Raw genomic sequence first — 14,530 nt, 5'->3', positions numbered from 1 at the left:
GGACTGTCCCAGGCAAATCGGCACATGTGGCCACCCTGCCTATAGGTAAGGTGACTGTATAATTTCACATACGAACCAGTATGCTTTTTAAAGAAGACGCTAGCCAGACAAAAAGGGGTGCCAACCAAACTGAACACTGGGAGTAAAGCTATAAACCAGGACATCTGATCACTCCTACTTATAACTCATCTTCCTCTTGTTTTCCCAGTATAGTAGACAAATCTACTTTCCAAATCCTTGGTACCATTTACTCAGAAAGCTATATAAAGAGAGAGAATGCAGTATTTTGTATACAGTAGAAGCTCAATAAATATTTTGCAGGCCCAGTAGACAGTCTTAAGTATGGAGCCTCATACAGTATCCTCTCCCTTATCTGTAAGCACAACTTGACCAAAAAAACAGAACAAAAAAAATCACCCTGTGATTATATGCCTGATTATATGGAAAAGGAATCCATTATACATTAACGATATGCCCAGAGCACCAAATCAATTTGTTTTCTACGTGTTCCACTGCCTAAAAGAGCAGAAAGGCAAACAGTGGAGGAAACAGGTAACACAGATAAGCCAGCTGCTTTGTACTGAGGCAAAAACTTTAGAATGGGGGTGAAATAACCTCTTCCAGGAGAGCCAGGGATTCACAGATGCTACAGCTGGATGTGAAGGCAAGGTTTAACCTTGTCAAGTCTCCTGTCTTTGGGCAGATCGGCAATTTATATCTTCTTTGCAAACCAAATTAACTTAGCCCAGAAAAACAATGACTTGTCTAAGGTAAAACAGGTAATAAGGAGGGGAAAATCAAAGCGAATTTAAATAACAGGAGTATGTGAGGAAAGTAAGGTAGATTTATCACGGAAGGGATCTCCTCAGGGCACGCATGGGTGAAACACACCAAAGGCAGGAAAGCTGGACCTTCTGAGAGCCATCACCAGAGACCAAAGTGAGTGGGAATCTGGCTATTTTTTACCTTCAAGTGCACCCTCAAATTGGGCACTTGTAACCCGGGAGGTGCTACCTGAGCATTAACTTTACTGGAAGACTTGGTGGGAGGGGGTGGATAAAAAGCATCTTCTAGTAGAAAACAGCCCATTGCCAGGTTCAGACACACCTTGTAGCTTAGCTCTGTGATGAGCTGGCTGTCTGACCAGTGCTCTCTTCTGGCTACAAGGAACAGGGAACTGTTTTTAAAATCATGATGGATGTGCTCTGGAAAACTCCATGCATATCAAATTACATTTTAAACAAAACACTAAAACCTTTTAGTTGAGGAAAGCTGCTACAAATAATACTTGAAAAGAGCAGATAATGTAATAATTATCTCCCTTTAAAAACTGGATTTCTGGGGTTTTCCTAAAACAGATGATGCACGTCAGAAGTAAAGGTCAGGGGCTTCCCTGGTGGCGCAGTGGTTAAGAATCCGCCTGTCAATGCAGGGGACACGGGTTCGAGCCCTGGTCCGGGAAGACCCCACATGCCACGGAGCAACTAAGCCCGTGAGCCACAACTACTGAGCCTGTGCTCTAGAGCCCTTGAGCCACAACTATTGAGCCCGTGTGCCACAACTACTGAAGCCCGCGCGGCTAGAGCCTGAGCTCTGCAACAAGAGAAGCCACCGCAATGAGAAGCCCGTGCACCGCAACAAGGATTAGCCCCTGCTCTCCGCAACTAGAGAAAGCTGCGTGCAGCAACGAAGACCCAATGCAGCCAAAAATAAATAATAAATAAAAAAATAAATTCGTAAAAAGAAAAAAAGTAAAGGTCGGCTGTGGCTGTGTGTTCTTGAGGAGATCACAGTTTTGTTGTGCAAGGTGTGGTCCACAGACGAGCAGCATCTCTGCCATCGGGGAGTTTGTTAGAAGCGCAGAATCTCACGGCGACCCCAGACCTCGACTCAGAATCTGCATTTCAACAAGGTCCCCAGGGGATTCTGATTCACGTTTATGTTTGAGAAGCATTGCCCTCTGCCTCAGTTTCCTTCCCGATAAAATAAGCGTGCTGAATGAGAAGCATCTCTAAGATTTCTTATCACTCTAAAATTGTACGATTTTTAGGATAGGAAAAAATTTACATTGAGAACTTGTGAATCTTACGTATCAAATCCTATCAGAGTAAAAACAACTTACAACAAAACCTTTGTGTAAAATGTGTATACGTAGCTGGGGGTGATATTCAATATGTCTAGGAACCAGTGGCGCGCAGGCGGGGACCAATCCATACGGATGCCTACAGGGGCCCTGGCACGGCCCTATGGGCCCCTCTGTGCCACAGGATGCTCTTTTAGTTGCTGGTTTATGGGGAGAAGGACTTGGGCAGGCGTCGGGGCTGGGGTTGTGGTGGGGAGGGCCAGGGCTGAAGGGGAGGATAAACACTGGGATGAGGGGACTTAGGACAGTGAATATTTACCAATCAGAACAGGACTTCAATTTTAACAGTCTGTAGCTGTGCTCATAATACCATTTAAACATCAGAGCGGCCAAAGTCCAAAGTGATGATCAATTTATATATTGCTGATACAAAGAAATTGCAGTCCAATGGGGGAAAAAAAATCACTTTAAAATTCTTTGTAATTTTGGCATACCCATTTCACCCAGTAGAGTGATATTACAGATGTACAGAGGAAGTTAACCTACCTTCAACATGCGTATTTCTCTTAGAGCTATTTTCTTAACCACAGGATCATCTTCAGATTCCACAAATTTTTTAATAGCTACCACTTGTCCAGAGGTTTTGTTTCTGCGTTTGAATACAACCCCATAAGACCCCTCTCCAATCTTAGCTAATTTCTCAAACTTTTCCATTTGAGTTGAAGCGACTTAAATCACTGTATTGACTGACTTGCAGTACAGTGTTGCACCTGGAAAATAAAATGACTCAGTTTAACCACGTTACCAAGGACAGCGCTCTCACAGTTTACTATGTAAAACTAATTTGCCCAGGATGCCAGAGGTTTATTTTTACTTAATTTTAAATACACTTAAAAATATCTGGACATCTATACTCGTGCTTCTCTTCATAATCGAATGACTCTTTTGTCTTTTTTCTTTTTTAATGGCAAAGTCTGACCCAAAGTTTTAGTTTGTAATTTCAGCATGTATCTCATGCAGTTTGGGGAGCATCAAACTAAATCTACAGTCGCCAGAAACCTTGTTACAGTTGAATGCACATTAACTAAAATGTGTACATTTTTAGTGTTCATGATAAATGCAGATATGACCTTGTTACACTTTTGGCATTCTTTGAGAAAGCACATTAAGCTTTAATATAGAAATATTTTGGTTACACTTGTGCTCAAGTAATAATAAAACATTTGTTCTTTTCGATCTCATACATTCTCTGCTCAGGAATGGCCCATCTCCTGCACGCTTGGAGCAACCTTTGGCTACGTGGCTGGCCTTGTTACTTCGCCACTCTGGATATACTGGAATAGAAAGAAACTTACATACAAGAACAATTTAATGGAGCAAAGGGAGAAGATATTTCTTTGTGCAGATTCCATAAAGACTGTGCAGACATGTATATGGTCTAAGCCAGGCAGTTCCACTTAACAGCACTGTTTTTTATGTAGTTACAACATGATGTGATTGTAGCTTTTTAAACTATGAAGCCCCTGAGAGATTGTACCTTCTAGTTGAAATAAAGTATTTATAATAGATTGTGGCTTCAGATGCTGTTTGTTGCTTCTTGGACCTTTAAGAAACATTCTTAATCAACTTTATAGAATTCTGAGGACAGGGCTGGTTTTTTTTTTTTTTCTTTTTTTTCCTTTCAAGTTTTAAACTGCTTCATTATTTATAAGAGGTCTGGGTATAGCTTTAGCATTTCATATGCTTTCTGAGAGAAATGGACAGTTTACTTGGCCACTGAAGACGTTTCTCACGTAATTAAACAACTGTTTATACATCTTGATCCTATTCTTTTTTTTACTGTGTGTTTCTTTGTAGTTAAAATGGCTATGATAGCCTCATCAAAAACAGTCTTCAATCCCTTCCGAGTTAAAGCTGAACATTCCACAGAGCAGCACGCTCCTATCTCTTTTGTTAGTTTCTGTCCTTTTTCCACACATATAGATTTTTCCTTCATATCATTCAGTCTTGCTAAAGTTTTGGGGTCATCTCGGAGATAATCTGAGTTCCTATGAATAAAAAGGGTACATTTGGTGCGTATTCCTTAAGTTCTGGTACCCACTCCTCTTTCACATTTTGACATGAGGCTCGATTTACCACAGAGAAGCAAGCCTATAAGGAAGACATCAGTCATTGGATAAGATAAAGGCCTCAGCCCATCATAGTCTTCCTGTCCGGCTGTGTCATAGAGTCCCTGGAGGTACTGCTTGCCCCCTACGGTGTCGCCGACTGCGCAGTGGTCGAAGACGGTGGGCACGTACTCCTCCGGGAAGGCATCCTTGTCAGAGCTCATGAGTAGGCACGTCTTGCCCACCGCCCCGTCGCCGACCACCACGCGCTTGAGCATCAGCGCGCCGGGCCCGTGAGCCATGCTGCGGCCGGCCGGCCTCCGGGCGTGGTCCCCCCGGAGCCCCCGCCCCGGCCCCGGGCTCAGCCCCAGCCCGCCTGGGGGGTCCGGCGCCGCCGCGGCTCAGCGCAGCAGGGCGACCCCCCGGCCCCATGCAGCGGTTCCCCCCGCCCGAGGGGAGGGGCGGCGGGCCCGGGGCGCTGCCGCCGCTTCGGTCGCTGCCCGGATTCCCGCCCGGGCCCCGGTCGCCGCGCCCGCCCGCTGCCCCCGCCGCTCGGCGCCCGCGCCCTCTCCCCGGCCCGGCCTCCCCAGGAGGACCCGTTGGATCATAAGCGACTCTTTTGTCTTTTACTAAAGATTCATAGGGGGAGGGAAAAGCACGACTGTTGCCTCCATTTTTTGAAGCCTTGTGGGGAAAAAAATTTCTGGACATTATTTTGTTAATTTAGTTCAGTCCTACGCAGTCATTCCAGCTACTGCAAAGATTCCACATATGTTTCTTAAAATGGGTCTGTGTGTACTTCGGTTGAACTAAAAGAATTTATGGACAGGAAACTTATCCAATCTATTGTTGCCATTATCTTCAAGAAGATGATTAAAATATGATGCTGTAAAACCCAGCTGAAGGAACACTGCATACTCTGGTGTACGGTGTTCCCTTCTAACCCATGTCAATACTGCAGAGACTAGGAAGAGTAGCGAACAGGACATGGTACAAAGTGCTCTACTGCCAGCTGGTGGACAGAAGAAAGAGGGCTGTTGAACAAAGCAGCCATTAAAAACAAAAACAAAATCTTTTTAGAGCATCATTTATTGCCCTTAGCTTTTGTATGTATGAAGGAACGGATCCTTAAATTCTTAGATCCTAAAGAAAATACTAATAAAGCACAAAAATGAGGACAGCTTCCTCTAATTCATCATGGATGTTTTCATATATATCCATAGTGATTTCTATGGAAATACTAGGTTTGAGTTTTCTGTCTTGCATTCATAAGTTTTGTGGTAACTGGTTTACATGCTAAATAACAAATAAGGCCAACATAATTAAATATATCCATCTAGCAATTAAAAATACACAAATTCTAAATAGTCTCAAAATATCCCACCTCAGAATCTTGTTGATATAATCTAATACTAATAATAATAGGTAGCAATTAAATAGCATTGTTCTACGCAAATTACAAATAATCTGCCCAAATATTTCATGAAGTAGGTGTTATTTTTATTCAATTATACAGGTGAGAATACAGGCACAGTGAAGCTAGCATGGAATGAGAACCCAGGCAGTCGGGTTCCAGAGATCACAATTTGAATCAGTACACTATACTGCCTTTCAGTGAATTCAAAGGAATGCACAATTTGAAGACCATTTTATCCAGGTATTAGGAGTAATGAAATGTCAAGTGAAAGAGCTGACCACTTTAAAAAATTCTCATGTTTCAAATGAGTACACTTTTTTTTTTTTTTACTTCACTATTATTCAGTCTTTTCCACCTACAGATTATCTCAGTGGAGAAAGAAACCATTTGCTCTCACTTGCAACCATAAAAACAGACAACTGGGAAAAGAGGTAAAGGACTACTTACTGCACTATTATACAAATGCTATTTCTTTGTTGTTGTTGTAGATTCTATTCTCTCTTATAAAAGGAAAAAAACTTAAGCATACACACTCAAGTAACACATGGAAAATCCATCACAGATTATATTCTTAAAACTATTAATTACACTGTAGTTTAAAATAGGTATTATTATCTTAAAGGTATTTAGATATAAGCATGCATACATTTGTCTTTCTGTAGCCTAGTAGGTGACTGGGAAGAGGACAGAAGAAACTAGGCATTTGCCTTAGAAAGTTATTGGCATAAACTTCGTAGATTTATGAATTTAACCCACTTGATAGGTACTATGGTTACTGAGGGAAATTTTGAATATGCCAAAAACTTAATTATGAAGTTTTAGTCTTCGTGTTATTTTCTTTCCTCAAGTAGGTGATCTGATCTACTGATCTGATTTTCCTTTTCTTTCAACAGGTTCAATAATGACTGATTGCTCAGGCTAATATTTAGATCTCTGTCACATCAACCATACTCCTGAATACAATAAAATAGAGCACCAGAAAATAGTACTTTATCTGGTAACATCTCAATATTATCTGTTTTCTAAAGCCTTTATATGTTCATGGAAGATGAAACTAAATACACAGGCAGGAGTTACAACAAGGAAGGAATTCCACAAAGGAATTTATGGCTTTAATTCCAGTTTACTAGGACACCACCAGCGTTTATAGAAGCGGTAATTCCTGATCTCTTAAAAGAGGTCCAGACCAAATATCTCACTGTTTGATGAACATCTCTACACGAATGGACAGAACCACCTCAAAATCAGTACACTCTAAACCAAATGCCTTCTTTCTTATCCTCTGCCTTTACCCAAAGTTCACAAACCTGCTCCGCATTACACCTAAATGGCCTGTCAAGATACGTACGGTGAAAACTTGAGGCAGCCAAGGACAGCGACAGCTGCTTAAATCGAATCTCTCTCCATGTACCTTTCACAAAGCTACAGAAGTCAACCAGAACAATAAAACCACATAAACCCAATGTCTTCAACATTACAAGAAGACAGAGGAATCTACAAACTTAAATAGAAAAGTAAACCCCCAATTCTGGAAGAGATATCTCTTGAGCTGCCATTATAAGCCCTTGCAGAGAGCAAAGACAGGAGTGGGATGGGATCTGGAAAAACTATAAAGAAGAGAGAAGAGGACTTCCCTGGTGGCAAAGTGGTTAAGAATCCGCCTACCAATGCAGGGGACATGGGTTCGGGTCCTGGTCTGGGAAGATCCCACACGCCACAGAGCAACTAAGCCCATGCACCACAGCTACTGAACCTGTGCTCTAGAGCCCGCAAGCCGTAACTACTGAGCCCACATGCCACAACTACTGAAGCCCGTGCACCTAGAGCCCGTGCTCCTCAAAAAGAGAAGCCATTGCAATGAGAAGCCCGCGCACCAAAACAAAGAGTAGCCCCTGCTCAGCGCAACTGGAGAGAGCCCGCGTGCAGCAACAAAGACCCAACGCAGCCAAAAATAAAAATAAAATAATTTTTTTTTTAAAAAAAGAGAGAAGAGAAAAAGAAGGGCCTAAGATAGACTTAGAATCACTCCTCAGAAGAGAAAAATACATTACAAGTGCAAAAGTACTGAGAATGTCCTGGTGGATCTGAGCATTCACTATAGGGACGTGATTTAGAAGTACAGGGTATCCAGGAGGCATCAGTCAGGGTGCACTACTCCTGGGGAAGAGAAGAGTAAGTGGGAAGGGTGAGGCATAAGTCTCTGTTGGAGACTAGAGAAGTGAAGGGAAAAAGAAACAAGAGGATAAATTCGCAATCCTGCAAGACAAAAGAGAATCCCCAAACTGAAGGAAATGCAAATCTTCCTCTCACCACTAAGAAAAAAAAAAGCACTATCCATTAAAGAAAGTGCACTTTGGTACAGTGACAGAGTAGGTTCCCTGGAACTAGGATGGCTGTCAATTACTGCAAGCCAAAACCTGCCCAAGAAATAAAACAGAGGAAAGCAATCTCCGTACACGGCTATTATTAGAACAGGATAGAAATGAGAATTAAATATCTCAGCTGACAAAAATCATTCCAGGGAGTTCCCTGGAATAGTGATTGATAAGGGAGTAAAAAAATAGGTTGAGGGATTTCCTTGGCAGTCCAGTGGTTAGGATTGCAGAGCTTTCACTGCTGCGGCCCTGGTGCAATCCCTGATCAGGGAAGTGAGATCCTGCAAGCTGCACAGCATGGCCAAAAAAAATCATTCCAAAGAAACCTAACCATGAAGCATAAGAAAACTAACACAATATCTGATTTAAATATCCTCTAACAATCATTTGGAGATAGGAAGAGCCACTTTAAATTGGAAACTCAGGGACTTCCCTGGTGGTCCAGTGGTTAAGATGCCACGCTGCCAATGCACAGGGCGTGGGTTCGATCCCTGGTTGGGGAACTAAGATCCCACATGCTGCATGGCGTGGCCAAAATATGTAAAATAAAATTAAATTTAATAATAAATTGGGGGCTTCCCTGGTGGTGCAGTGGTTGAGAGTCCGCCTGCCGATGCAGGGTACACGGGTTCGTGCCCCGGTCCGGGAAGATCCCACATGCCGCGGAGCGGCTGGGCCCGTGAACCATGGCCGCTGAGCCTGCGCGTCCGGAGCCTGTGCTCCGCAACGGGAGAGGCCACAATAGTGAGAGGCCCGCGTATTGCAAATAAATAAAATAAAATAAAATAAAATAAATTGGAAACTCAAATAATAAGACCAAATGTTGATGAAAAAATAAAATGATAGTTGATTGAACTCAGGAAAGAAATGCAAGAGAAAGGAAAATAATCTCAGAAATAGAGACTAAATAACAAGATGCCAACAGGAGAATAGAAATAAAAATTTAATATGAGGAATTAAAGAAAGGCAGAATAGCAGTTAAGAGAATAAAAAGGAAGGGGAAAGAAGGAAGAGAGTTTAGAGACAAAGTGGTTGAAATGGAAGACACGCAAAAAAAAAGACACAACAAAGGTATAACTAGAGCTCCTTAAAAAAGAAAACAAAACAATGGAACAGAACCAATATTTGAAACTATAAACCAAGAAAAATTTCTGGAACTAAGATCTGAATGTACACATTGAAAGGCCTATCAGGTAGTTGGCTAAACTGACCCAGAACAATCAACTCAGAGATATGTTTGAATAAAACTATTAAGATAAAGAAAATATTCTCATAGCCTCCAGACATAAAGACTAAATAACTTCAGTGTAAGAGAATTAGAGTGACACCAAACTTATCAAGAGCAACATACAATGCAAAGTGAAAATGCAGCAGCATTTTGAAGAAATTCAAGGGAATAAAGTGAAAACCAAGGATTTTAACTCAGCCAACCTGTCCTTCAAGTATCAAGGTTATAGATAAAGAGTTTAAAACATGCAAGAATTCCAGGAATATTATATTCATGAGCCCTTCTTAAAAAATCTATGAGGATAACTTTCACCCAACCAAGAGTTGATTGGGAAAACTTCAGCAAAAGGATTTATAGTGAACACTTAATGTATTCAATTAAAGACTAAAACAAAGGTAGGTACACAAGTGGAAGAATAATACATAAGGAAAACAACTTATAGATGTTATAAGTTTTGATAATGTAGCAAGTAATGCAACTAAAAATATGTTGGAAGAATGGAGAAAAAGGAAAACAGAATAAGTTCACTGATAACTGAATAAGTGGGAATAAAAAAATACCATTAAAAAAAAAAAGACAAACCAGAGAATAAAAGGTTAAATAAGAAAACAAGGACTAAGAGCATTTAAAAAAAAGTATTAGTCTAGGGAATTCCCTGGGGTCCGGTGGTTAGGACTTAGCGCTTTCACTGCTATGGTCTGGGTTCAATCCCTGGTTGGGGAACTAAGATCCTACAAGCCACACGGAGCAGCCAAAAAAAAAAACAAAACAAAACGTATTAGTCTAAAGGTAACTACTTAAAAATACAAACTTTCCTAAATACTAAAAGAAATTAAAAAAATAAAAATCCAACATAACACATAAAGAAACACAGGAAATTTAACATTCTGTACATAATAATTATAACATAAAACAATACAGCAGAATAGGGACCACAATAAGTTGTATCAATAAATATGAATGGGCTTCAGTCATTTATTAAATGAGAAAGATTTTCAATTTGGCTCACAAAGCAAGGTGTATGCAAGAGACACACCTAAAATAAAGTGATTCAGAAAGGTTAAAAATGAAAAGACAGGCAAAGGTATACAGGACAAATGGAAACAATAAGAAAGGAGTTTGTGATCCTGGTGTCAGACAAAGTAAAATTAAAGCTAAGAAAGTATTAAATGTGGCAAAAGGGGGCAGTTTTTAATGCTAAGAGCAAAAATTCACAATGTAGATATAATAGCCCCCAATAACAGCAATTACTGTTATAAAGCAGAAACTGTAGGACATGCAAGGAAATGTATAGAAACAAATTAATAATGAGAGACTTAAACACATCACCCAGTAAAAGACAAGGCAAGTGAACAAAAATATTTAACTATGTAGAAGACCTAAACAATGTAACCAGTAAAGTAAATCTTTAGGAGAAATATACATTGAATTCTACATTCTGATAATCTGGAATATACCTTCTTCTCAAGCACACATGGAATAGTCACAAAAACTGATTATACATTAGGTCACAAAGAAAGCATCAGGAAGTTTCAAAAAGTAGAAATATTATAAATAACATTCTGATCATAAAATATCAAACTAGAAATTGGAACAAAATTTAAAAACATAAATAAAAAAAGATCTTCTACTTAGAAACTAAAAAGCCTTCTATTAAACACCTCTTGAGTAAAGAGGGAAACACAAACTAAACGAATAAAATTTTAAAAAATGATAAAGAAAATATAACATATCAAAATCAATGAGGCATATTTAAAGTAGTGGTTCTCAACTAGTGGTTTTGGCCTCCAGGGGAATTTTTCAGCATCTGGAGACATTCTGATTGTTATGAGTACATAGAGGCCAGGAACGCTGCTAAATATTCCTCAAGGCACAGGACAGACCCCCATGATACAGAATTATCTGATCCAAAATGTCAATAATGACATGGCTGAGGTACCCTGACATAAAGCAGTAAGGAGAAGAAAAACCAGAGATCAAAACGAACATATAGAATAAAAGACTAAAAATTAACAAATTAAGTTCAAAATTTAAAAATATAGAAAAGGAATTACACAAAATAAACCAAAATAAAGCACAAGAAAGGAAACAATAAATTGAAACAGAAATTAATAAAGCAGAGAATACAAAAAATAGTAGATCTAATTAATAAACCCAAATCCTGCTTCCTCGAAAAATTTAAAATAGACAAATCATTAACTAACTTAATGAAGGAAAAAAGGAGAAACAACAACAATATGCAAATAAGAAATGACAAGAGGGAATAACCATCAAAACAGAAGAACTTTTGAAAAATCGTGAGACTATTTTGCAGGCATCTATGCAAATGAATTTGAAAACTTGGATGAAATGGATAATTTCCCAGAAATATAGAGGTTACCAAAATTTGCCCAATTAGCGATTGAGAATTTAGACTGGTTTCAGTATAGGAAATAAAGTTACTTAAAAAAAAAAAAAAAAATCCCACAAAAAAGCACAAGGGGTCAGACTTTGACTATGGTGGGGTAAAGAGATTGGCAAATCTTCTTCCTAAAACACACGTATAAGACCAAGCAAAACTCTCCAAAAAACAAAAACAACAATTTTAAGGATCTGGAAATCGAGCAAAAGCAATAGCAAATGGAGAAGTATTTATTTATGATAAGCTGCTAGAACCCCACTTGAGAACAGTGGGAGTCAGTGGCTTCTTGCCTGAGGCTGCTGCCATCCGTCATCTACCCCTCTACCTTGGCTCAGTGAGTGTAGTAGTATGACCAGTGTGGACTGGCCATGAGCCAGCAGCCTCTCTCCTGAGGGGATGTGTTTGATATGGCTCAGATGCTGAAAACCTGTGACAACAATGTCAGTGAAATGCTTAAATACTCAGTATGAATCAAATGGGAAAGAAACCAGTTTTTCAAGCCTGAAAATGTGGTTCTAGTTGGGGTGAGGTGTAGAATAGCCAGAAATTTATGGGAAGATCCTAAAAATGAAAGAACCATAGAAGGGCTAGATTAACTTTCCACACATCTCTGGCTAACTGGGAAACTCTGGGCATACACAGGGAAGACCTGAGAAAGCTTTGAGAAAAGTTAAAGCTGGGCAGGTTTGAGGATGACTGAATTCTGAATGCACTCTCCAACCCACACGCTGATCCATTAGAAGAGATGAAAGACTTATGGCTGGAGGTGTTTGAGTACCACCACTGCCAAAATTATTGGTGACCACTAAGCTATGCAGACAGTGGTGACTTCTAGAAAGCCAGGCTAAAAAAATAAAAAACTGAACAGAAACATTAGCAGCCATATACTTGGGAGGAGATAGATTCTGCAATACAGGTAGTTTGCAAAAACAAAAATCAACCCATTTAAAAAAAAATCCTCAGGGGAGAAAAATCAGAATCCAGAATTTCTGTATAATATTTATCCAAAATGTCTAGTTTTCAATAAAAAATAATTATGAGACATGCTAAGAAAAAGGAAAGTGTGACCAATACTCAGAAAAAGAGTCAATAAAAATGAATCCTGAGGGGATCCAGGTGTTGGATTTTGCTGACAAAGACTTCAAAAGTAGCTATTATAAATATGATCAAATAATTTACACAAATTATGATTTAAATAATTAAAGGAAAATATGACAACAATGACTCAATAAATAGGGGATCTCAACAGAAGAATGAAACGTATAAAAAAGAACCAAATGGAAATTTTAGAAGCAAAAAATACAATGGAAATGAAAAATTCAATAGATGGATTCAACAGCAGATTTGAGATGGCAGAAGAGAGAATCAGTAAATCTGAAAATAGATTAACAGAAAATGACCAATATGAAGGAGAGATAAAAGACTGAAGATGAGCAGAGCCTCAGAGGTCTGTGGGACAAAACTCGATAGTAATGAGGGACTTCCCTGGTGGCACAATGGTTAAGAATCCGCCTGCCAATGCAGGGGACACGGGTTTGACCCCTGGTCCAGGAAGATCCTACATGCCGTGGAGCAACTAAGCCTGTGCACCACAACTACTGAGCCTGTGAGTCACAACTACTGAAGCCCACACACCTAGAGCCCATGCTCCGTAACAAGAGAAGCCACAACAATGAGAAGTCTGCGCACTGCAACGAAGAGTAGCCCCCGCATGCCGCAACTAGAGAAAGTCCGCACGCAGCAATGAAGACTCAATGCAGCCAAAAATAAAATAAATAAAATTTAAATAAAAGTCAATAGTAATGAGATTCTCAGAAAGAGAGGAGTGAAAGAAAGCAGCAGAAAAATATATTTGAAGAAATCATGGCCAAAACCTTTTTAAATTTAATGGAAAACACTAATTACAGATTCAAAAACTTAATAAATCCCCAAATAGGATAAACACAAAGAGATCCGTAGATACATCATAGTCAAACTGCTGAAAACCAAAGACAAAGAGAATATCTCAGAAACAGTGAGAGAATTATTTACATACAAGGGAACAGCAATATGCTTACTGACTGACTCTTCATCAGAAAAACAATAGCAAAAAATCAATAAAACAAAAATTCAGTTCTGTAAAAAGATCAACAAAATTAATGGACCTTTATCTAGATGGACTAAGAAAAAAGAAAGAAAAATTACTAAAACCAGAACCACCCTACAGAAGATAAAAAGATTAACAGAGAATATTATGAACAACTTTACGCAACCACAGTACACAACTTGATTGAACAAATGCCTAAAAAGACACAAAATACCAAAGTAACTCAAGGAAAAATAGAAAATCTGATTACACCCATAAAAAATAAAGAAACTGAATTGGTAATTAAAAATCTACCCACAAAGAAAATCCCAGGCTCAGATGGCCTCATAGATAAATTCTACCAAACATTCAAAGAAGAATTAATACCAATCCTTCACAAACTGTTCTAAAAAATAGAAGAGGGACCATTTCCCAACTGCTTCTATAAGGCCAATATTACCCTGACACAAAGTCAGAAAAAGAAATCACAAGAAAACTACAGATCATTATTCTCATAGACACAAGAATCCTCAACAAAATAATTAGTAGAAACATATAACATGGATATATGCCATGACTATGAGGGATTTATCTCAGGAATGTAAGAATGGTTAATATCTGAAAATCAATAATGTAAAACACCATATTAATAGAATAAAAGACAAAGGACATGATCATCTCAGTAGATATGACAAAAATCCAACAACCATTCACAATAAAAATCTCAACAAACTGTAAGAGAAGGGAACTTCCTACAGGGCATCTGTGAAAAACCTACAGTTAACATCATGCTTAATGGTGAAAAACTGAATGCTTTCCCCCTAAGACTGAGGAAAAAGATGTCAGCTTTCAC

At 39.2% G+C, this 14,530-nt stretch overlaps 1 protein-coding gene and 1 pseudogene across 1 annotated transcript in view; both read right to left on the bottom strand.

Annotated features, from left to right (window-relative positions):
• Nucleotides 1-14,530, bottom strand: part of CDKL4 (cyclin dependent kinase like 4) — a 55,598-nt gene that overhangs the window by 28,814 nt on the left and 12,254 nt on the right. Inside the window, 1 exon segment of the mRNA XM_067703200.1 lies at nt 2,630-2,853. Coding sequence (XP_067559301.1) covers nt 2,630-2,797 — 168 coding nt within the window. The 5' untranslated portion in view covers nt 2,798-2,853.
• On the bottom strand, nt 3,232-4,536 carry LOC137205255 (rho-related GTP-binding protein RhoQ pseudogene; annotated as a pseudogene).

Source organism: Pseudorca crassidens, chromosome 14, assembly GCF_039906515.1.
Source record: "Pseudorca crassidens isolate mPseCra1 chromosome 14, mPseCra1.hap1, whole genome shotgun sequence".
Taxonomy (NCBI): Eukaryota; Metazoa; Chordata; class Mammalia; order Artiodactyla; family Delphinidae; genus Pseudorca; species Pseudorca crassidens.
Note: the sequence above shows the minus strand (reverse complement) of the source record. Positions and strands in the feature narration are given on the sequence as shown.